General features: G+C 40.5%; 1 protein-coding gene and 1 long non-coding RNA gene across 3 annotated transcripts in view; one reads left to right on the top strand and one right to left on the bottom strand.

Annotated features, from left to right (window-relative positions):
• The window catches only part of MASP1 (MBL associated serine protease 1), a 48,180-nt gene extending 46,989 nt beyond the window's left edge, over window positions 1–1,191 (bottom strand). Inside the window, exon 1 of one of the 2 annotated variants that reach the window (XM_060150258.1) lies at window positions 1,029–1,191. In XM_060150258.1, coding sequence (XP_060006241.1) covers window positions 1,029–1,033 — 5 coding nt within the window. In that variant the 5' untranslated portion in view covers window positions 1,034–1,191. The remainder of the gene's footprint in view (window positions 1–1,028) is intronic. The other variant, XM_060150259.1, reaches the window with a different exon arrangement.
• On the top strand, window positions 804–24,124 carry LOC132521072 (uncharacterized). Its single transcript, XR_009540713.1, has 3 exons — window positions 804–932; window positions 19,972–20,096; window positions 21,940–24,124. It is a non-coding gene; the product is annotated as an uncharacterized LOC132521072 (long non-coding RNA).
• The last annotated feature ends 1,291 nt before the right edge of the window (window positions 24,125–25,415 follow it).

Raw genomic sequence — 25,415 nt, forward strand, 5'->3', positions numbered from 1 at the left:
GTAATCTGAGTTCAAAGAGTTAACATAGCCTGAAGCCCCTCATTGGCCCCAGACCCTGAAAAGTTGCTAGGTGACTTTGCAGAAGAGAAACAAATAGAAACCCTTTTCCAATTGAGAAGAAAATTAACGGGAAAAGATGTTTAGAGGCAACACATCTGCAGAGTGTTTTTTTTTTCTTTTTTGTATTTTTAACAGTATTAACACTTATAAGTAGTAAAAGTAATTATGGTGGTCGGATTTTGACACTTGGAGAGAAAAACTTACAAGAAATGTCTGGTAACAAGCATCAAGTAACTCTAAGTCTAGGCTGAGGAACGGGGAATATTGAAGAGCTTGGAAACAATTAGAATTTAAAGTCCTAGTTTCAGAACTCCAAAGACTCTTTTTTTTTTTTTTAATTTCAATTTGTAATATTCCTTTAAGAGCCATTTGGTGCAATTCATAGCCTGATTCACGCCACTGGCGGCCTCTGATTTCAGTAAGAAATGCAGAAATTTATAGTGGAATGTAAAACGGGGACAGGTTTTTAGTTTTCTAAATTGAGGTTTTAAACAAGCAAACTTCTGAAGGTTTAAGAAGCCACATAGCTGAGCTACGGGAATCTGGTTTCTTTTCCGGTCAGAACAAATAAACACACAAACACATATCTAACTCACAAAGTGTTGGAAGAGATAAAGCAATGCTCTTTACAAAGGAGGAAAACAAAAACTCAGCCTTGTGGGCAACAGAAGAAAAGTCACATTGGCCAGCAGACAGCACCCTACGCTGGCAGAGGGAGAAATCTGAGTTCCAGCGGCGTCAGGGGCATTTGCACACAGCCTCCCGTTTCAAGTTGCATGTCTCCGGAGTCCCAGGGAAGGCCCCAGCCTGTCTCCCTTCTCAGAGCCCCAGGGAGTGATGAAAAGCCCCTGAACCAGCCACAGGACTCGCAGGTGAGTCAGCCCAGAGACAAGGTCAGACCTTCCAGGGCTACTTGGCACCTGGTCCCTGGAAGGACCCCCTGTGCCCACTCCTGCCCTGGCACTCACCTCATTTTCCTGCCTTGGGTGCTCCTGGCTGCCTGGTCCCCCCGGCCTGACTTGTCTGCGAGCTCGTCCCCGGTGTGGTGTCAGCGATGCCTTATCTTTGTTCTGAGGTCCCTGTGTGTCTCTGGAATTGGCTGGCATTCTCCATTCAGGTCACGCCTTCCCCTGCCTGCAACAGATCCCCTCTCCCCCTCTCTCCCTCTGCCTTTTCCTCTCCCTCTCCTCTCTGACTTGCTCGTACACACACTCAGAGGAACCTGACAGAACAGAATCTGTCTTCTTCCTTAAAAGATCTGCTTCTCCAGGTCCCTCCTTCATCCCATACGGCTGCTTCCAGCTCCTGAGAGAGAATAACTGAGCAGCTCAAATAGGTATTTGTATCACCATGTGTGTGTGTGTGTGTGTGTATGTGTGTGGATATATGTGTGTGTGTATGTGTGTGGATGTGTGTGTGTGTATGTGTGTGTGTGTGTGTGTGTGTGTGTGTAAAGGGTGGAGGGGGACAAAGTCTGATCTCTCTGTCTCCCTTGCCAGATGGCTATAGTTTTCTGCTCGTGTTCAGGACACTGGCAAAGGACACCAATTAAACAGGATGATCAACTAAGAGGGCAATTCTAACATCTACACTAGGCAAGAAAATAAAACCAAATCCCAAAGCTTGTCTATCTGCAAACAACTACAGGCTTTCCTGTGAACAGAGCGGCTGGCCCGGTATGTGAGGGGAGCAGTCAGTCCTGCAGTTGGTTAGTTGTTCTTCGTCACTTAAAAGCAAGGCTTGTGCTGTTTACCAACTCAGAGCATTCAGAGGCCTGATACAGCCCGGGGAGGACCCACTACAGACAGAAAGCCCCGCATCCCATGGCTGTAGAGAGATCTGGGCCTGTAAAGGTGGCTAGACCTGGAGTTTGTGGAGAAAAGCAGCATCAGATATAAGCCAAGCTGAATAAGAAGAAAATTCCTTTCTTCACAACAATGACCACCAGTCCTGAATAGGGAGAGAGACATCCGGGTGTAACAAGTAGATTTTACCGAGAACCTTTTCTGTGTTAGGCACATGGCTAGGTGCAAACATCATCTCAATTACTCCCACAAACCTGTGAGGATCATACTATTATACTCATTTTACAAATAAGAAAACTGAAGCATAGAGAGGTACACAATCTGCCTGGATCATCCAGCCCTTTATTACTCCTTACTGCTACCACGGCAAACGCAAACAGTTAACATTTACTGAGCACTGTGCGTCAGGTACTGCTCTAGTAATGTATTGATTGCTTTCGATCATCTTTACATTTTGTGTATCTGGGTAGTAATATTATCCCCATTTTCCCGATGAGGAAACTGCCCAGAGAGTTTAAGTAAGTTACCCAAGATCACACAGCTAGAAAGTGATAGGGGAAGAATTTGAGTTCTTACCCACAATATTGTACTGCTTCTCACTAGAATATTATAGTACATATGGCATTTCAAATACACACCACATTCACAAAGAAACTCAATTTGGGGCATTTTGAAAAGAGCAATTAGAATCAGCATCAGAGTTGGCTATAATCTTCCCTTTCTATCCAAGCTGGCTGTGCACTTTGGCCCCAATTGTTAACATCTCTGATCCTGTTTTCTCATCTGGAAAATGGGGCTTGCTTTGAGACTTAAAGGAAATTATCCTTGCCATTTTTTTAGCTGTTCAGTGTACCCAAGAGAGGGCTCCCACCCATTCTAACCAAGGTGGCAAACACATGCATTCTCCACCCTCTGATAACACTGCTTTAGCACATTTGGGGGAACAATGCCTTGCATCTTTGCTGAAATTCTCCTGGCTCCATTTTCTCTCCAGTTTCTCTATTTTATCACTTTTAAAGGTCAGCTTTGCTAATCTAGGCATTATTAAGAGGCTGTGTTTGATAATGTGAGTGCAAGTATATGAGATGAGAGAATATGTGTGAACCTAGGCACCATTCTGGCTAAATAGCCTAAAAATTTCTGTGTTAGGCAGGATAGAAAAAATCCCTTTAAAAGTCCCATTAAGAAGACTCACAGGCTCCTCAAACATCAAATAACTCTCACACAACATTTTAATGATTTAAGTGCAAATGAATCAGAAACACATGGACTACATTTCTCTTGGAATATACAAGGGTTTTAAAACCAAGGGATAAAGAACTTGGCACGAAGCATCCTGCACCATGCAGAGGGCCCTGCCCACTAAAGACATTCCCTCCATCAACACTGCAGCTGAGCTGACCCTCTCCTAATTTAGGGCACATCCAGGGAAATGCAGTCATTTGTTCTGGGCACAGAGGGGAGAGCTTGGGAGGGAAAGCCATCAGCTTCTCCTTGCAAAGTGTCATAGAGTAACTGAGCCTCCTGGAATAATTTCCTGGCCATGTTTCTTTAAGGCTGCCAGTGCTCAATGGGAGGCATTTGAAATACGTTCTGAGCCAAAGTTCTGCCAATGTACAGCAGAGCTGATATGTGCTTCCCTGGGAGTTAGCCAAGGCTCAGATGGAATCTGCATGATAACGGGAACTATGTGGCTCAGGACTGATCTGGGTGGGATTCAGAGCTGTTTCCCATCGTGTTGGGCTGCATTGGTGATACCTTCCTGACCTCTTGATAAAAACTTCCTGGGGTGTCATGAATAGATCACAGGGAGTGGGAGGAATGGAAAAGACAGTGGTTTAGGAATAGACTCAACATGAGTAGGCTAACTCATGGGACCTTGGGCAAGTCACCTACTTTCTCTGCTGGAGGAGGGGAAGGAGTGACACCCGTTTGCTCCGCTATAAAATCAGGGGAGAGGAGTCCATTGAGATCATGGAGTGAGGACTAGGAAATTGCAGTGGAGGTGGGGAGGTGAATTGCTAATGATCTGTAAAGAGAGTCAAGGAGTCCTGAGTGACCTTCTAATCTTGACACTTGTTTTATCTGTGGTCACAATAGCATTACATTACTCAGGATTCAATCATAGGTATTCAGAAAGATAATTTTTAAGAAGGTTCAACTCGTTTTTTAAAATGTTGATGAAAAGGTTAACATATGAGTATAAGGAACTAACAGTATGTCAATTAGAATCATAGAAGTGTAGAATGACGGATGTGGGCTCAACATCTTGTTTATAGTCAGGGAAAGGGATCAGAAAGCTACTACTAAGGAAGTAAATACTACAGCACTCCTACAACTAGAACTGGGCTTGGTTTACATGTTCTACCAAAGTATTTATTACATGCAACTCCTGAGCCCAGACTTTCTGGAATTCCATGAATGCGCTGGAAAATGTAAAATATTTGGGCAATGAGTTTTTGTTGGCAAAGTGTGAAATCCAGGCTTCCTATAGAGTATATGAGAACTGATAAATAGCCCCAAAGATTACACCTTAGAATTAAATTTTAGGTTATTCAACACATTGGCTGACAGTATGCTGGAAACCCTGGCTTCAGAACCTATCGGATCATCAGAATAATATGGGAAATTAAAACAAAAAAACAAAAAAACCAGTGCCTGAGCTTCATCTCAGAAGATTCAAATTCAATGAATCTCGGGTGGGGCTCCTGAATCTGTAATTTTAAAAGCTCCCATGGACGATTTTGTCATTTTGGGTACTTATAATGGTGCGTCTTATGATTAATGGCATCTTAGATTTGATGATATAGTCTTAGTGTCTGCCAGATACCTTCATATACATCATTACATGTAATATTTACATGTGTTTAAAGGTGAGGACACTGAAGTTCAGAGAAACTAAGTGTGTCAGCAAGAGGATGATGGACATCTAGAGCCCAGGACTCCTGACCCTAAATCCAGGGCTCTTTCATCTGCAGCCCCTTGATCCTGCCTGTGGACTTTGAGCACCCATGAGCCATGCTGTCACGTGACTGCAAGATTTCAGGGAAGGGATATATAATTTACATTCAAAAAATAAATTATTAAGCTCTCTTATGGGCTAAACTGCACCCCTTCGAAATTCACATATCAAACCCGAGACAGGAACTTTAAAGAGGTCTAAGTTAAGAGGAGGTTATTAGCGTGGGCCCTAATCCAATATGACTGATATCTTTATAAGAGGAGGAGATTAAGATAGGGACAATCAGAGGAAAGACTATGTGAGGAGACAGCAAGAAGGTGGCCACCTGTGACCCAAGGAGATGAGGCCTCAGAATAACAACCTCGATCTTGAACTTCCTTAAAATACCTGCCAATACCTTGGGCTTGAACTTCTAGTCTCCTAACCTGTCAGAAAATGCACTTCTGCTGTTTAAGCTACCTAGTCTGTGGTTACTTTGTTATGGCAGCCCTAGCAAACTAATACAGGCTCTCTTACAGAAGTTCTCCCAAAGCGTGAGCGCATACCACCACGGTGTCAAGCTGATTTCAAGCACCGCAGACACAGAATGAACAAATACTGGGTCAGTTAAGGTTCCGTTTGGTAGGTAATAAGAGAAACCTTGACTAAAGCTGAAACAGAGTTTATTTTCCTCACTTAGCAAGAAGTGAGGCAGTAGGTGGGCCTGGGGACATTTTCTTTTTTTCTGTTCTGCCATTCTTAGGAGCTAGGCTATGTGTAAGGAAGAATCCAGGGGTTCTTAAGTACTTGAGACATAGACCGTTTGTTATGAGCTGAATTATACCCCCACCCCAAATTCATATGTTGAAGCCTGAACTTCCACTACCTCAAAATATGACTGTATTTGAAGATAGGAGCTTTAAAAAGGTGATCAAGTTAAAATGGGGCTGTTAGAATGGGCCTAATCTAATTATAAAAAGAGGAGGTTAGGATACAGACAACACAGAAAGCAGGGAGACCATGTGGGGATACAGTAAGAAGGTGGCCATCTGCAAGCCCAGGAGAGGGGTCTCAAAAGAAACCACCTAGACTTCTAGCCTCCAGAACTGTGAGAAAATAAATTTCTACTACTTGAGTAATCCAGTCTGTGGTATTTTGTTATGGCAGCCCTAGGAAGCTAACAGAGCATCCACATCTCCCTTACCTTTGCTCACCTAAATCCATTTGATACCAATTATTGTTGCTATTCACTCATATTAGGTCTCCCCTCCCACAGAAGTTCCTCAGATGCTAAGACTACATGGCCCAAGCAGATTCAGCCATAGGACAGGATTAATTAGGCCTTAAGAAGCAAATGGACAGCTGAGGTTAGACCATGTGAAAGGCAGGATTCAGATCAGGGGAGTCATTGTTAGCACTTCTCTAACTCCCTAATGCTGTTTCAGTGACCATGACTTTTCCACCCTCCTTCCAAACTCCCTTGCTCTTCTATCATTCTGCCACACCCTACTCATCTCTATTACTGTCACCTTCCAATCTCTTGGTCCCATCCTCTGTTCCTTTCATTAGGAACTTAGGCATGTGGCACCATGCTTACCTCTCCTTCCCAATTCCTCCTGACATCCTGACACTGGACCCTCATTGCTTGATCTCCTCACTTCAACGATGACTTCTTCCATTTCATTGTAACCATCTACTCTACTTAAAGCCACATCCACCTCTGAAATCTTAAACTTGTAACACCCCATTCTCTGACCACCATCTCTTACCTTTCTAAGTCTTTGACTCCTTCAATAACCCTAGACTTCAACCTCATCAAGACATCCAGTCCTCTGACACCACTCCATTTCCAGTCTATCAGATCCTCTTGGCTTTATATCTTTTCTGAATCCCACAACCAATCACCAGCACTCCTGTGTGGATCCTTCTTTCTCTACCAGTTTCTTGACTCTCTTCTTACTTCAGAGGAATGATTCCTCAGCTTTCTGGTGAATCACTGAGAATCTAATGAAAGCTAGATTCTCTGTCTGGAATACCCCCAATAAAGCCACGTAATTTACTCCCTCACTTCTTCAATTCTTTCTAAAAATGTCACCTTTTCAGTGAGGTCTTTCCTGGCCAATCTATTCTATTATTTCTATTTCCACCCAGCTTTGCTCTCCCCATATCCTGTTTTATTTGTCTTAATGGCAGTAATCATCAGCTAAGATGGTATTTATTTTAAGTTTTTATTGGTTTGTTGCTTGCTCCCCACCCCATTAGAATAACACAATCTCCAAGTGGACAAGTATTTTTATATTTTTTGTTTACTGCTCTATTCCCAGTACCAACAATAATGCCTTTGACTTGCACAAAGTAGGACCTTAATAAATATTTGTGGAATGAGCCATCTTCCAAGAAACATTTAAATAGGCACACATTCTTGAATTTTGGCATATAATTTCAGGGACTTGATGGCTCTTCTGAAGCCATGAAGCTCAGAAGCTCAATTTTTTTTTTTCACCCGTGTCCCCTGCATCGGCAGGTGGACTCTCAACCATTGCGCCACCAGGGAAGCCCCAGAAGCTCAATTTTAACCATTCTTCCTGAATATTTCTCATACATCCCACCACTGCAGTTTTAAATACCGTTACATACTGATCACTAGCAAATCTATTTCTTTAGTCTAAATGTCTTCCCACCCTCAAATCAAATGTCTATTCTCGCCTCCATCTGAAAGTTCCACTGGGCCGAGGTCATTATTTTTCTATTCCTGACTTGCTCATTCTCTCATACCAACGATGTCTATGAACTACCATCAACTCAGAAATTCAAGCCAGATATTTGAGTGTCATCCCTGATTTATATTTTCCTTTTCTCCTCATATGCCATCAATCAATAACTCCTATTGTTTACATATAAGTATCTTTCAAATCCATCATTATGCATAACTTCAATTCCCCACTACCGCTGCATTAGTGACGGGATTCATTAGTTCTCACTGGATTATTTCAACAACTTCTCATTTGTTTCTTTGCCCTTAGTACCAATCTTATAAATATACAAGTCTCATTAATTGTCTCCCTTTGTCAAACCTTTCAGATCACTTCTTTGCTTACAGAATAAAATAAAAATACCTTAGAAGAGCATTTGAACTCTGAAGTTTAATGTTGACAGGAGGTGCAGTGAAACTGAAGTAGCCTGCAGTGCTGAGCCAACATGTGGAGGACAGCTGCCCTGGAGAATGGCTTGGACCCACAGCAGACTTTGCATAAGTGAGAAAGAAACTACTGTGCAAAGCCACTGAGCTTTTAGTATTATTTGTTACTGCAGATAATTTAGCCTATTCTGACTGACACAATACTCTTATATGGGATTGCTCTTTCACCTCTATATTCTCTCCTACAACCAGCACACTTACATATACAGACTTTTATGTCTAGAACTGGTACCAAACTAGTTGCATATTCCAGATTTTATCATGATCTCTCATGTCTGTATGTACTGATATACTTGGTTCTCTTGTTCTTTAATGCTATTTTCTTCCTCATTTGTCTGTAGAATTTCCTCTTATCTATCATATGAAATCTTGCTTAAACGTCAGCTTCTCTGGAAAATCTTCCCCAATCACTCAACACGGAAGTAAACACTACCTTTGTTCCTTACACTTAAACTTTAAATTATAGTTTAAATTGCATGTGTCAAATTATACAGCAAATTTTTGTCTACTTGGGTCATCCCTTCATCACAATAATTTGAGGGCCTGAACAATATCCTTTGTACCTTTGGCTCAGTAAATGTTTATTGAATACATAGATGTCTAAATAAATTTTTAAAAAGGCATCAAGACATGGGGCTTCCCTGGTGGCGCAGTGGTTGAGAGTCTGCCTGCCGATGCAGGGGACATGGGTTCGTGCCCCGGCCCGGGAAGATCCCACATGCTGCGGAGCGGCTGGGCCCGTGAGTCATGGCCGCTGAGCCTGCGCGTCCGGAGCCTGTGCTCCGCAATGGGAGAGACCACAGCAGTGAGAGGTCCGTGTACCGAAAAAAAAAAAAAGGCATCAAGACAGGTAAACACACAACTAAGTCTATAATTATAAATTGTGATGAATGCCATGTTGAAAGAGAGCAGAGTTCTATGAGAGAGGCTAATAGAAGCGCTTAATTTACACAGAGTGGTTAGCAAAGTCATGGTGAAGTGGTATCTAAGTTGAATAGGATGAGTACAAGTTCTCTAGTGAAGAGCTGGTGATTTCACAGTGATGGACTTTGCTACCTGGACTTCCACACATGTGGAAATTCCCCATTTTTATAACCCAGGTCATAGAAATAATAAAGATATAGAAATGAGATTAATAAATGAACAGCTGCACTCAGAATCAAGAAAAGGTATTTCCTGTGGGAAAGTCTGCAAAAGGAGGGTGGTAGATGAGAAGCTATGGCAGTGAGTTTCCCACAGTGGGAACCCATCCTGACCATGTGGGAAGTCTTCACAGTCCCGCTGGAAAGCTGGGGGCTGACAGGGCTGTATGTGAAGTCACTGGGGAAGGAGTGAGAATCACCACCACAGAAAAATTGCCAAACAAGAATCAACAAATATTTTTCAAAGCCTGCGTATGGAAAAGGGGTAATAAACTCAATAAGAAAAGGATTTCATGGAAGGAAATAGAGTTAATAGAACCATAAGAATAGGATTTTAAAATAAGCTGTTTCCATAAAGCTAAAGGAGGGGATATCATCTATGATACAAGAAGAGGAGAAAGATTTGAAACAAGAACAGGTTGAAACGCAAAAAGAAGCAATTGGATAATTAACGAAATTAAAATAACAATTTTACATTTATTAAATATAATTTATTAAATATATTTATTGAAATTAAAAATAAAATGCAATTATAAGTATAAACAGCTGAATGGTCACAAATGAAGAATTAATTAACGATTTGGAAAATCAAGTTGAGGAATTCTCCCAGATAAAGAGATCAGAAGTATGAAAAAAATAAAGGGGGTATGGATTCAGAAGGTCCTACATATGTCTAATAGAATTTTCATTAAAAATGGAATAAAGAGGGCTTCCCTGGTGGAGCAGTGGTTGAGAGTCTGCCTGCCGATGCAGGGGACATGGGTTCGTGCCCCGGTCCAGGAAGATCCCACATGCCACAGAGCGGCTGGGCCTGTGAGCCATGGCCGCTGGACCTGTGCGTCTGGAGCCTGTACTCCGCAACAGGAGAGGCCACAACAGTGAGAGGCCCACGTACCACCAAAAAAAAAAAAAAAAAAAAAAAAGGAATAAAGAGGGGGAACAGGAAGTAATCTTTGAAGAAATATTGGCCTCAGTTTTCTAAGAATTGAGAAAAGACAAGAATTCTCAGACTGAAAAGATCTACCAAGGCCCAAGTGAGATACTTACATAAAGTTAGATCTAGATTCCTTGCAGCAAAATTTCAGTGTACCAAGGATAAAATTAAAATCTTAAAAATTACCAAAGAGAAAGAATGAAATTAGATTATCATTCAGACATTCTCACCAGCCACCTGGAAACAAAAGGGAAATAGAGAATACCCACATGTACAAAAGGAAAATACTTTTAAACCTATCATTCTATACTAGCTGAAGGATTATGTAAATGAAGCTGAAATAAAGACATTTTCAGACTCTAAAAAGCCTACCATTTGCAGGCCCTTTCAGAAAGAGTTACTGGATGATGTTGGAGCTGGTTAGTGTTGCTGAAATTGTAGAGAAATAACCACACTTGTACCATGCATGTGGGACTATAAAGTGGCCTGGCTACTTGAAGTACAATCTGGGGGTATTAATAAAATAAAAATTTGCATATCCTACAAACCAACAATCTTACCTCAAGATATCTGTCCTAGGGAAACATTCATTTGCAAACATGTTTATTGTAGCAAAAGTTGTCAAGGTGAAAAATGGGCATCAGTAAAGTAATGACTAAATATAATATGGACATACTATGAAACACAGAGCACTGGTTAGAAGGGATGAGAAAGATCTTTATGCATCAACCTGGATTTATCTCCAAGATTTACTATTAAGTGAAAAGGGCAGGCTGAAGAATGACACGTGCATTAGGATACCATTTATTTAATGAAAAAGCAATAGGCTCAACCAGCAATACATATTTTGCACATACCATAGATATTTTGCATGTATTTTCCATATATCACTGAAAAAAGCATGGAAGGAAATATACCAAACACAACTAGTTACTTGTATGGAGGATGTGGTGAGAGGCTTTATTCATATTTGTAATAAGCAAAACCTTTAGTGTCTGGTCAGAGCTGTTTAGGCAAGGGATTTTAAGGATAAAAGAGGACTCTGGGAAATGCAAATCAAAACTGCAATGAGATATCATCTCACCCCTGTCAGAATGGCCATCATCAAACAATCTACAAACAATAAATGTTGGAGAGGGTGTGGAGAAAAGGGAACCTTCTTGCACTGTTGGTCGGAATGTAAATTGATACAGCCACTATGGAGAACAGTATAGAGGTTCCTTTAAAAACTAAAAATGGAACTACCATACGACCCAGCAATCCCACTACTGGGCATATACCCTGAGAAGCCATAATTCAAAAAGAGTCATGTACCACAATATTCATTGCAGCTCTACTTACAATAGCCAAGACATGGAAGCAACCTAAGTGTCCATCGACAGATGAATGGATAAAGAAGTTGTGGCACATATATACAATGGAATATTACTCAGCCATAAAAAGAAATGAAATTGAGTTATTTGTAGTGAGGTGGATGGACCTAAAGTCTGTCATGCAGAGTGAAGTAAGTCAGAAAGAGGAAAACAAATACCATATGCTAACACATATATATGGAATCTAAAAAAAAAAAAGGTCATGAAGAACCTAGGGGCAGGACAGGAATAAAGACGCAGACCTACTAGAGAATAGACTTGAGGACACAGGGAGGGGGAAGGGTAAGCTGGGACAAAGTGAGAGAGTGGCATGGACATATATACACTACCAAATGTAAAACCGATAGCTAGTGGGAAGCAGCCGCATAGCACAAGGAGATCAGCTCGGTGCTCTGTGACCACCTAGAGGGGTGGGATAGGGAGGGTGGGAGGGAGGGAGATGCAAGAGGGAAGAGATATGGGGATATATGTATATGTATAGCTGATTCACTTTGTTATAAAGCAGAAACTAACACACACACAAAATAAATGAATAAATAAATAAATAAATAAAAATAAGACCGGGGAGAGAAATAAAAAAAAAAAAAGAAGGAGGACTCTGGGTATTGTGAGGAAAATGGATTTGGAGGATAGGAGGCAGGGAGACCAGTTTGGAGGCTGTTGCAGTAGTTAGGACCATTAGGCACAGTAGGCACACAGCCTGGGGCCATGAAAATGTTTTAATTTTAATTCTTTTCAAATCAGAATGAAAACTAAGATAATAATGAATATATAATAAAGAATCCATTTACTTTTATAGCAATGAAGCACTAAAATACAATTTCTATTTATTTATTTATTTTATGAATAAATCCCAGATTAGGAGAGAGAATGCTTGGATGGATCAGAGTGGTAGCAAGTGAACATGGAGCCAAGAGGATAAAGACAAAATATATTTTGTAAGAAGAAAAGCCTGAACCTCGCCATAAATTGAGAGTGAGGAATTGAGGGAGAGAAAGACAGCAAAGATAACTCTCAGAATTCTGACTTAAGACGGTGTTGGTGCCATTTACTGAGATGGGGAAGAGAGGTGGAAGGTGAGCAGGGGTCAGGGTGTAAGGAGACTTGCATGCCGGACTAGATGTGGAAAATCTACTAGACAGGACAGGGATTCTCAACTCTGGATGGATGACAGAGTCACATGGGAGCTTGAAAAATTCAAAATTTTGCAACAACTCCCAGACCAGATCCCACCCAGAGTCTTGAAAGGGTTGAGGAACGCTGAAATTTTAGGCCACAGGGAGACAGAAAAGATTTTTAAACAGAGAATGACATGATCAGATAGCGTTTTTAAACAAATTCATATTTGAAAGCAGTATGGGAGCTGGAAACGAGTTGGCAAGAGATTGGAGGATAACCAGGAGCTACAATACCCAATGAACCCAGGCCCCCTGATTCTCAGGCCACTCCCGGGCTCAGAAAAGTTTAATGGAACCAAAGAAGTTTGGAAGGAAGCTGAAAAGACCTCCCAGCCACACCCAGTACAGAGCACAGATTGAGTGAAGGCCAGGGACATTTGAAGCACGTGGGCCTTGGGGCCATCAACATTCTCTCTGGCCAAACCACAGTGCTAAGTTAAATGTTCAGTTGTCACAAGACAACAAACCTGAACCACAATTGCTTTTTAAAAGCAGGATTTTAAAACCTGAAATACTTCACAAAAAAAGCATGTCAGGAAAACTGGCTATCTTTGGGACAATTGTTTTAAAATGTGGGCCTCAAAATATTGTCAGCCCCCTGACAAAGGGGCTGAAGAGGGAAGGGGAACAGAGCTCTATGGACCTTCTGTCTTTACCCATATCTGACTGTGAATAAGGGTGACTCTTCTGGAGACATGCCAGCAGACCCTGATAGTTGAGCAGGAGATCATGATACTCAATGCTTACGCTCATCACAACAGTGAGGGTTTTTGAGTAAGCTATGGCAACTCTTTGGGCCTGAGTTATTTTGTTTTGTTTTCCCCATAAGATGGGAGAAATGATAGCACTTTTTTTTACATATTGTTTCAAGGACACAGTTGTTCTTAAAGCCTTTTGAATGAGTAACACCTTTGAGAATCTAATGAAAGTTGATCTTCTCTGGAGTAAAGCATAAAATATACATGTATCTGGGTATTTATAGGACTGGTAATTAATCCTTGGTAATGTTATAAATCACCTGCAAAGCTCCTGGCCCTTTGTGGAGACTCAACTGATAGTAATTATTATTAATATAATTAGACAGTAAGGGTAGGAGGATCATGAAATGTATATGTAGAAAGTGGCCTTCAGGATGGGACTAAAAAGATGAGCAGGATTTCAATAGGCTGAAGGAAGAACAAGAGCTACAGTAATGGCAAAAAGTGAAGTGAGAATCAGTGATGGAGGGATTATGCCTAATGAGTAATAATACTGACCATTTGCTGAGCCCTAGCTATGTGCCAGACGTTACATGCATGATCTCAGTCAGTCTTCACAAGTGAGGTACTGTTAGCCCCACTTTAGATATAAGGAAATTGAGAATTAGGGGGATCAAGAGGGAGGCAAGAGTAGAGGCAGGATCTTACCTTAGAAGTCTCTATTTCTGTTCTTTATGTAATTCTCTTTAATTTTGTGTATGTTCGAAAATTTCCATAATAATACATTTAAAAAGTCTCCCACTCCCTACAATTTTTATACCACAGGATGGCTTAATGGGAAGCCATTAATGGGAAGTAATTTCTTCTAATTATTGAGTTATCTATATATGAGTCCATTATATATACAAGTCCATTATCAGATGCATGATTTGCAAATATTTTCCCCTAGTCCATGGTTTGTCTTTTCATTATCTTAATGTTTTTTGCAGAGGAAAAGTTTTTAATTTTGATGAAGTACAATTTATCAATGTTTTCTTCTATATATCATGCTTTTGGTATTGTATCGAAGAAATCTTTTCTTAACCCAAGTGTCCACCATAATAAAATACCATATTCTGGGGGGTTTAAACAACAGACATTTATTTTTCACAGTTTTGCAGGCTGGGAAGTCCAAGAGCAAGGAGCCAGCAGATTTGGTTTCTGGTGAGAGCCCTTTTCCTGGTTTGTAGACTGCCTTTATGTTGTGTCCTCACATGGGAGAAAGAGAGGGCGTCTCTTCTTATAAAGACACAAATCTAATCATTGGTCCCACCCTCATGATCTCGTCTAAGCTTAATTACTTCCCAAAGGCTCCACCTCCAAATACTATCACATTGGGGGGTAGGGCTTCAACATATGAATTTTGGGGGATACAAATGTTCAGTCCATAACACCAAGGTCACAATACTTTTTCCTGTATTTTCTTCTAGAATTTTTAGGTTCAGATTTACATTAGGCCTATGATCCTATGATTTACATTTAGGTCTATGATCCATATGGAGCTGATTTTCACATATGGCACAAGATATGAATTGAAGTTCATTTTTTTACATATAGATATCCAATTGTTCCAGCATCACTTGTTAAAAGGACTATCCTTTCCCCACTGATTTGCCTTTACATCTTTCTCAGTTGTCCTTATAAGTGTGGATTTATATCTGTTTTCTCAATCTGTTCCATTCATCTATTTGTCGATCTTTATGCCAATACTGCATTCTTAATTACAGTAGCTTTAGAAAAATTTTGAAATATGTAGTGTTAGTTCTCCAACATTGTTCTTTTTCAAAGTTGTTTTAGTAAGAGTTTGTCAATTTCTACCAGAAAGCCTGCTATGATTCTGATTGGGATTATGTTGAATCTATACATCAGTTTGGAGGAGAATTGACATCTTAAGAATATTGAGTGTTCATATTAAATGAACACAGTATATCTCTTCATTTATGTGTCTTTAAAAATTTCTCTCAATAATGATTTGTTGTTTTCAGCAAATAGTTCTTGTCTACCTATTGTCATATTTATCTCTAAGTCTTCCATAAATTTTGATTTCATTGTATCTGACATTTTTATTATTTCTGATTGCTTAGTGCTAATATATAGAAATATAATTGATTTTGTAAATTGGTTTTGTCTCCTGCAACCTTGCTGAATTCATATTTTAGTTTTAATAGCTTTTTTTAAGATCTCATCAGATTTTCTGCATAGATGATCATATCATCAAAAGAATAAAGACAGTTTTACTTCTTCCTTTCTTTTCTTTTCCTTATTTTGTTGCACTGACTAGAACCAAAAGTACAATATGGCATAGAAGTGGAGAGTGTGAACATAAATGTTTTATTCTTGATCTTATGGAGAAACCATTCAGTCTTTCAACATTTAGTTGTTAACTGTAGGTTTTTTGTAGTTGTTCTTTATCAGAGGAAGTTCCACTCTATTCCTAGTTTGCTGAGAATTTGTACCAGGAATAGCTGTTGGATTTTATCAATTGTTTTTTCTGCCTTTATTTGTTAATTTTTTTGGCCACGAGGCATGGCTTGTGGGGTCTTAGTTGCTGACCAGGGATAGAGCCCCAGGCCCGGGAAATGGAAGCATGGAGTCCTAACCACTGGACGTCCAGGGAATTCCCTTTTCTGCCTTTATTGACATGATCATATGATTTTTCATTTTTCATTTGTTAATATTTAAAATGTCAATGTTAACATTTTACCATATTAAAAATATGGTAAATTACATTGGTTTATTTTCTTGACTTTTCCAGAAAGTTAATCTTGCATTAACTCCACTTGGTCATGATATATTATCCTTTTTGTATATTGTTGAATTTAATTTGATAAAATTTTGTTAATAATTATTTTTATATATGGTTTTGAGGGACACTGGTATGAAGTTTTCTTATAACATTTTTATCTGATTTTGGTATCAGGAAAACACTGGCCTCATAGAATGAGCTGAGAAGTATTTCCTTCTCTTCAATTTTCTAGAAGAGTTTATGTAGAATTGGTATTATTTCTTTCTTGTGTCTTAATACAGTGAACCTATGTAGGCCTGAGTTTACCCCTCCCTCTCCTCTGTGGGAAGATTTTTAACTACAAATTCAATTTCTTTAATAGATAAAAGGCTATACAAGTTTTCTGTTTCATCTTGAGTAAACTTTTGTGTTTTTCAAGGAATTTGTCCATTTTATCTATGTTGTCAACTTTATGGATATAACATTGTTCATCGTAGTATTCCTTTATTGTACTTTTAGTATTTGTAAAATCTTTAGTAATGTCACTTCCTTTATTCCAGAATTTGGTATTTGTGTCTTCTCTCTTTTTGTGCTGACCAGTTTATATAGAAGTTTGTCGACTTTATTACCTCCTCAAAGAGGCTGCTCTTGATTTCACTGATTTTTTTCCAACATATCTGTGTTGGATATTTTGTGGATTTATTCCCAAATCTTTAGTATTTCCTTTCTTCTGTTTACTTTGAGTTTAATTTTGGTTTGATCTTTAGTGCTATAAATTTCCCCATAAGTTCTGCTTCAGTAGCATCCCACACATACCTATATGCTGTGTTTTTTTTTTTTTTTTTTTTTTTTGCGGTACGCAGGCCTCTCACTGTTGTGGCCTCTCCCGTTGCGGAGCACAGGCTCTGGATGCGCAGGCTCAGCAGCCATGGCTCACGGGCCCAGCCGCTCCGCGGCATGTGGGATCTTCCCAGACCGGGGCACGAACCTGTGTCCCCTGCATTGGCAGGCGGACTCTCAACCACTGCGCCACCATGGAAGCCCATATAAGCTGTGTTTTTGTTTTTACTCATTTAACTTTTTATTTTTTGACTTCTGGTTATTTAAAAATGTGCTATTTGGTTTCCAAATATTTGGTAATTTTCCAGAAATTATTCTGTTATTGATTTCAAATTTAATTCCATTTTGGTCAGAGAACCTACTTTGTATGACTTGAATCATTTTAAATTTACTGAACTTTGTTATAAAGCAGAAACTAACACACCACTGTAAAGCAATTATACCCCAATAAAGATGTTAAAAAAAATTTACTGAGATTGGTTTTAGCCCTGAAATACGATCTATCTTGGTAAATATTTCACATGCACTTAAAAGGCATGTATATTCTGCTGTGGTTGGAAGGAGTTGTCTTTAAATGACAGGTTGGCTGATCATGTTATTTAAGTGGTCAGTATAGTTACTGATTTTCTTTCTGCCTGTTCTATTAACTATTTAGGGAGGAATGTTAAAATCTCTAACCATATTGTCAATTTTTCTACTTCTCATTGCAGTTCAGTCAGGTTTTGTTTCATATATTTTGGAGTTCTGTAATTAGATGTGTAAACTTAAGATTGTTATATCCTCTTTGTGAATTACTTCTTTTGTTTACCATTATGATCTTCTTTATCCCTGGTAATATTCTTTGTTCTGAAATCTACTTGTCTGACATTAATATAGCCACTCCAACTTTCCTTTAATTAATGTTAGCATGGTATATCTTTTCCTACCTTTTTCCTTTTAATCTATTTCTATCTTTATATTTAAAATGCATTTCTTGTATGAAGCATATAGTTGGGTCTTGCTTCTTTATTAATCTGAAAACCTCTGCCTTTCAATTTTGTCCAATTTAGACCATTTACATTTAATGTGATTATTATTTGGCTGAGTTTGAGTTTATCACACAGCTCTTTGTATCCTATTTGTCCCATCTGTTCTTTGTTTTCTTTGGGTTTTTTTCCCTTTCAGATTAATTTAGACTAGAATTAGTATATTTGTTTTTATTTCATTTTATCTACTTTGTTGGCTTATTAGCTATAATTCTTTGTTTTGTTATTTTACTGTTGCTTGGGGTTTTAACTTATTACAGTCTACTTTCAAATGACATTATACAACTTAATGTGTATTATAAGAACCTTAAATAATGTACTTCCACTTTCCCCTTCATGTCACTATATGATTGCTGTCATTAATTTTCCTTATACACGTGTCTTGAGCCCCTTGGTACATTGGTATTATTTTATTTAAACAGATAATTATCTGTAAAATAGATTTAAATAATTTTTAAAATCTTCTGTATTTACCCAGGTAGTTGCCATTTCTGGTGCTCTCATTTCTTTGTGTATATTCATATTTCCATTTGGTATTATTTTCCTTCTGCCTGAAGGAGTTCCTTTAATATTTCTTTTAGTGTGGGTCTGCTGGTATGAATTCTTTAAAACTACATATCTGGAAAAGTCTTCACCTTGCCTTTGTTTTAAAAAAATATTCTCATGGAAGCAGAAGGGTCTATATTATTTTGAGTGTGACGAAAGGCATAATTAAGATGACAGTTCACATATATCAAGCACTTAGTTTATGCCAGCAACCTTCTGAGTTAAGCATTGTTATTATTTGCATTATACAGACCTGGAGACTGAGGATCAGAAAAATTTAAGTTTTCCAATGTCATACACCCAACAAGTGACAAATGACATTCACATTTCTCTAGAGTCTCTAATGTTAACCACAACATTCTGCTGTCTATCAAGAAAATAGAGGACATATAAGTACACACTCCAGGAAATGCCTCATACTTATATTTCTGAGAAAAAAAATTAAGTCACTTGAAAGTCATTCCAGACTCTTTCTGGGACAATGGTCTTAACAGGAAACTCCTGGAGCCCTGTGAAACCATACAACTCCTCAGAGACCTGCTTATAGAGAATATAATCAGCAAAGCTCCACAACACAGCTGGTTGGTCAAGGCCACCCAAAGTCATTCCCAGAGCCTGAGAAATGGCTCTATAAAATTAGCAGCTGGGGGTTGGGGTGGGTGTTGGTTCTAAGGGAGCATTTCCCAGTGGATGGCTATACACACTCATATGAAAAGAGGGCTGCATTGATAGTGCTGGGTAGGGTGTCATGCTCTTTTCTCAAATGTTCTGTGGAAGTAGCATGGACAAAACAAAGAGCACTGGGTCTGCACCCATGCTACCTGGATGGATGGATTTAGCATTAAGAACTTGAGCGTCCTATGTTACTTGCCTGGTCCCGTTTCCTCATCCGTAACAAGAGGACATGAGTGGTCATTCAGCCTACCATTTGGTGCTGTAAAAATGAGAAGGATTATTATTTTTGTTCTTATTTTTATGAATGTTTCAGGATTCTGCACAGGGATACAATGAAAACGTGTTACATCACACACTGAAAAATGAAATATACCAAAAAAGCTGCACCAAGTTAGAATTTGGAACAGAAATTATTTATAAAATAGGCAATGCTACTGGGCATGTTTTGGTCTTCAATTAAATTCTTTTTAAACTCTGGCTCCACAGTGTAATGGTTTTGGAATTAGTAATAATAAAACATTAGTTACACTGGTAAGTAATGGTTTTATTTAAACAGGATGAAATGTTAACCCAGTGGTGCCCAGAACCAAATGTAAGACCTCTAAGTGGCTATCCCGTGAATGTCAGAGGCCAGGGTCATTCCTATTAACCTTTCGGTGGGAGGCTGAGATACACACAGCCCAGCTACCTGCATTTCACATCATTTCACCTCGATGTTTTATCTGTGCCTCAAAATTCTTTTGGGAGCACTCAATATTGACTTTTTTTTTTTTTTTTTTTTTTACTGACAGAGACACTGGGGCTCAGAAAGATTGACTTGGTCAAAGTCTCACCGCCTGTAGGGGGTGCAGAGCCGAAGAGGTCATGACAGTGCAGAGAGCACAGTTTGACTGTGACATGACAGGCGTCGGCTGGGGTGGGTACCTGCATAACTGAGGAACAGTTACTATGTGAGAACGGGGATAATACCTACTTCGTGGAGACTAAAATGTGCTTACTCAGGCCCTGGCACTTACTTAAATACTTAACAAAAGTTGGCTATTCTTCTCCTTCTTCATCTCCCACCTAACTTTCCACTAGAGCACACAGGCGTCTTAACAAATACAGCCACAGGCAAGCTTCTACTTACGCAGTCCCCCAACCACCAGGAACACGCCCCCAACAAACCTGTCCGAAATGGACTCCATTCCACTCCCCTTCCAGCTTGTGAGTCCTGGGCTTTGGAGATGTTCCCGCACTGCTCCCTTTCCCTCCCTTTGCCCTGGCAGTCAGCACTTCAGCTTGGGCCTGTCCTCACCTGGCTCTGGAGACTTCCCAGGGGTGGGAGGGAGGGGTGCAGGGGTGGGGGCAGTGCTTCATTTCAGGTGGGAAGGCAGAAAAAAGAAGAAAAGCTGGAGAAACCCCTCTCCTGGGGGTGGGGGGCAGCCCCTGCCCTGATCTCCTATCAGACCCCGTCCCATCTGTCAGGCCTGCATCTCCTTCTCCTCCTTGGCTTCAGGCCCTAGGGCCAAGCTCCCTGGCAAGTCTGCCTTTCCTCTGGAACATGGGGCCTCTAGCTCTCCTCTGGGTTTGCAGGGAACCCCTGCTAGCAGCAGTATCACCTGAGAACTTGCTGGAGACCCACATTCTCTGAAGTCTGGCACCAGGCCTACTGAACGGGAACTCCAGGGGCAGGCCCCAGCAATCTGCATTTTAAGAAGCTCCCCAGGTAATTCTGATGTACCCAAAGTGTGAAAACCACTGTTCTAGGGAAACAATGCAAAAGGAAGCTGAGGACCTGAGTATTCAGCTCTGCTTCTTGACAAGCACAGTGAGAGCCCCCCAAGTTGTGGTTAAAGGATATGTGTTAGTTCCAGGCACAGATGGTGGGGAGGGGGAGGGGGAGAAGGAAGGAGTGGGGAGGAGGATGGGGGTGGGTACAGGGAGATGGCTGGACAGAGGAATGCAGATGGAGTGGGGAGTAGGAGATGGAGAGGGAGGGGTTTGTGGAGGTGGATGGGGGAAGGGGGAGGAGCTCAGAGACTGAGCTCTGTTCTGTGGGAAAGGAAGGCGCAAGGGGTAGAAATCCTACATTTATTGAGTACTTCCTACTAAGCAGGTACCTGGCATCCACTGTTTCCTTTCACTTTTAATTTAAATTTTTTTTAAAAAAGTAAATGTTATTTATCCCTGCATTACGGATGGAGACTCTGAGAGGTTGGGCTGGGAAAGGGTAAAGAGAATAGGGTGAGAGTGATACCAATACAGGACCATAAATGTACGACCACAGATAGGATAGGATATTATCGTCTTGTGGAACACCTGCACTGTACAGATGGGGAAACTGAGGGCCAGGGAGGAGAAAGGACTTGCCCAGGATCACACAGAAAGTCAGTGTCTACTAATTCCTAACCCCGTGCTCTGTCCCCAACCCTTTAAAATGCAAGAAAATCAAAAGCATTTTCTTGCATTTTAAAGCTTGTTTTCAAACTGTTTATTTTGAATTAATTTCAGATTTACAGAAAAGTTGGAAGAAAGTATAGATATCCTTAAGTCCCTCACTGCTTTTCCCCTAAAGGTAACATCTTACATATGTGTAGTATAGTAATCAAAAAGTTTTGGGGGAGTTAATCACACTTTTTACTTTGAAGTAATTGTATATTTACATTCAGTTATAGGAAATAATACAGACCATCCTGTGCATCCTTTATGGAGTTTCCCCCAATGGAAACATTTTGTCCAGAACTTTTATGCTTGTATGTTTTTGTTTTACCCTTCAGATTCATCCTCCTCACTCAGAAGAAAGTTCTCAGATCTCTTCTGAAGAGACAGAAAAGACAGGATATAAAAATAAAAATGGAAAGGGTTTTCTCAGCAGGAAGGATGGGCATCTGCTTTTCCTGGACCCACTATTTCTTCTCCAGGGACCGCCCAGGCCTTCCAACAAAAACCTCTGGGTCTAAGCTTCTGCAGGTGCCATCCAAAGATACCTGCGCCGGCAGCAGGGGAGCATTGGCAGTGTTCCAAGAACTTAAAACCTCGTGAAACCTTGCGCTTGGGAGGAATCTTGGAAATCAGCCACCCAATTCTTCATTTGATGCTTGAGTCTCTATCAACCTCTGCTGGGAACTCACCCCTATTCAAAAGCTTTGATAACTTGGAGTGCTAGAAAGTCCTTTCACTGGACTTGAGAGCAGGACTGTGATTTCTTGTTTGCTGTGATATTCCTACTCCCCCCCACCCGCCCCCCACAACAGTGCTCAATAAATACTAGTTGAATGGATGGATGAATGAATGAGCTAGTGAGCAGATCTTCTGCCCAGTTTGTGTGGTTGCTGTGAAGGAGGGCGTCAGGGTCTGCCTGGGATGCTGTCAGCGTGACTCAGCACAGCCTGTGCCTTGCTGAGGGCAGATGCCCTTGGAACTTGAGGTGGATAGGAGAGTTCCAAGCTAAGAGGTCCCTGGGGTGGAGAGACGAGTCTTTCCAGTGTTCCGAGTGCCAGGGCTGGGTAGCAGTCTTACTCCATGGCCATGACTTATTACATTCCCGGGTAAATCGAAATACAATCCATATGTTCTGGGGTTATTTACACGATTCTCATCAAGATGCCGCCGTTGCGTAAGAGCCATTTGACATCGATGGCACGGCTTTCTTTCTTCCATTCTGAGAAGAGTCCCTGAAGAAAAGCCAATTCCACTGTCCCCGGAAAGGGAGGGGCAGGAGCACAGGGAACAGTCATCTGGGGCAGCCCTGCTGGCAACGCAGTGCCTGGGGAGACTGTTTTCAGTGAGTCTCATAGGGGAGGCTGAGGAAAGAGGGAGACTCCTGCCAAGCTGCATGCCCCCGAGGGCTCTGCCAGCTGCTGCCAGCACGACTTCAGTGGAGGGCGGGGTGGAAATGGCTTAAGGAGTTGCCAAAGAACAGGGAGGAAGAGCTGGTGCATCGGGAAGATGGGGGCTTCCAGGAAGGACACCTGGGTTGCATTCTGGTGTAACTTTGGGTAAATTACTTCCTTCCCACCGCCCCTGGGCCTCAGTTTCCCCTTCTGTGAAGTGTGAGGCTGCACTCATGCTGCACCATCCTTATGCATCCTGATAGACTATTCTAGGGTCCCTTTTTTATATCTTATTGTGAATATTATCTGGCAATGCCTAGATAAATATTTTTCAAGAAAATATCTTTACCACAATCCTTAGTAAGAAATACATTTTACACAGTAATCTAGTGTGTGTGTGTGTGTGTGTGTGTGTGTGTGTGTATGTATGTATGTATGTATATATATAAATATATAAAACTGAAACAAAGTTTTCACAAATCAATGCTTACCCTTCCTACAAGGATAGACATGTAGATTAATGGACCAGCAGAAAGAGTCCAGAAATAAATCTACGCATTTATGGTCAAGTGATTTCCAACCAAGGTGCCAAGGCAATTCAGTGAGGAAAGATAGCCTTTTTAGGTGGTGGCACAACTGGATATCCATATGCAAAAATCCACCCAGACATCCATCCATCCAGACATACATATATACGTGTATATACTTACACCCTTACTTCACGTGATACACAAAAATGAATTAAAAATGGACCTTAGATTGAAATGTAAGAGCTAAAAGTAAGGAGCGAACTATGTGTACTTGTTAACCACAAGGACGATCCTCATGAACATTATGTTAAGTGAAAGAAGACGAACGTGAAAGACTAAATACTTTGTGTTTCCATTTACATGAAATTTCTAGAAAAGGCAAAACATTAGAGACAGAAAGCAGCTTGGAGGTTTATTTGGGCTGTAGGGCTGCTAACAGGCATGGGGGAACTTTGTGAAGTGACAGCAGTGTTCTGAAACTGTGGTGATGGTTACACAGCCCTATAAATTAGCTAAAAATCATCAAATTGTACACTTACAATGGATGAACTTTATAATATGTAAATTATAACTCAAAGAGACACACTAATAAAATTAAACCTGAAGGATAAAGATGATACATGATTTGTTTGTGATGTGTTCTTTGGGTGTGATGAGTTAGTTCCAAACCACCTCTTACTGTCTTATTTGTCTCTCTTCATAACATCCACAGAATCATTGCACATAGACATACTACTCATAACTACAGTCATTTGAAAAGATTAGAAAGAACAGATATACAGTGATTAGATTTATACTGAAAACTAAACTTTTTTAAGAAAAGGAGTTTATAAATCTAAGCAAGTCTTCCAACATTATGCGACACCAACAAATGCTATTAGACCATAATTAGCCATACTTTCAGGCATGTAGTTTGTCATATTCACCAAAGGCATAATCTGATAGTTCTGAATGATCATGAAGTGCAAGGAAAAACGTTCTGTCTCTCCTTAGTAGCTTAGGATGGGAATCAGACACATCCAAAGACTTCCAAACCTAACTGATCATGAGGATGATTCATGGACAGCTCCACACCTCACCCCCAAGACCTCCGAGGTGGTGAAGTTTTAGGATTCTTCAGTCTTGCAAAGATCTCCCAGGTGGTAAGGGAGGTTTGTGAGTTTCACTTGGTGAAATCAGTGTAATCAGATTTGAGATAGAATACGAAGATTGGTTTCCAATTATAGTTAAAATATCAAGGTTTGCAAATGAACGACTTAAAAATATATATATAAAGCAGAGTATAGATTAAGTTGCCCAAATCTGACCAACTCTGTTTTCTGTTCATACCTAATTTAACTGTCTCATTGAGTTTGTTTTGGGGAACTGGTCTCTCCTTCTGAAAGCACTCTTCCTTTGGTTTTTCAGGCGCTGCTTCTCCCTTCCCTTTCCCGTCCCCCAACTGTTTTCCCTCAAGGACCACTGGGAGGCATCTCATCTCCTTCACTTCCCATCCCCTACATGTTGACCTCCAACCTCTGCTCTCTCCTCCTCTCATTCTCCTCTAGTGGTTTCTCAAGTGTGCCCTTAAGCCATTTGTATCAGAAGCACCCAAAGAGTTTGCTTCCTCCTGAAAGTGCAAATTCCAGGGCCCTAGCCCAGATCTACTGAATCAGAATCTCTGGAGGGCACCTAGGAATCTGCATTCAAGCTGTCTCTCCTAAAATTCTAAAGCACACTGAAGTGTGAGAACAGCAGCTCTACAGACTTCCCCTGGGCCACACTCCTTAATCTAATGTTTCCTGATTCATCCATCCCACTGCTGCCCAGACCCCATCTCATTGTTCTACTCCTTAAAATCTTTTACACAGGCATCTCGTCCCTGGAAACTGAGGCTAAGCTCCCAGATCC

Source organism: Lagenorhynchus albirostris, chromosome 5 (assembly GCF_949774975.1).
Source record: "Lagenorhynchus albirostris chromosome 5, mLagAlb1.1, whole genome shotgun sequence".
Taxonomy (NCBI): domain Eukaryota; kingdom Metazoa; phylum Chordata; class Mammalia; order Artiodactyla; family Delphinidae; genus Lagenorhynchus; species Lagenorhynchus albirostris.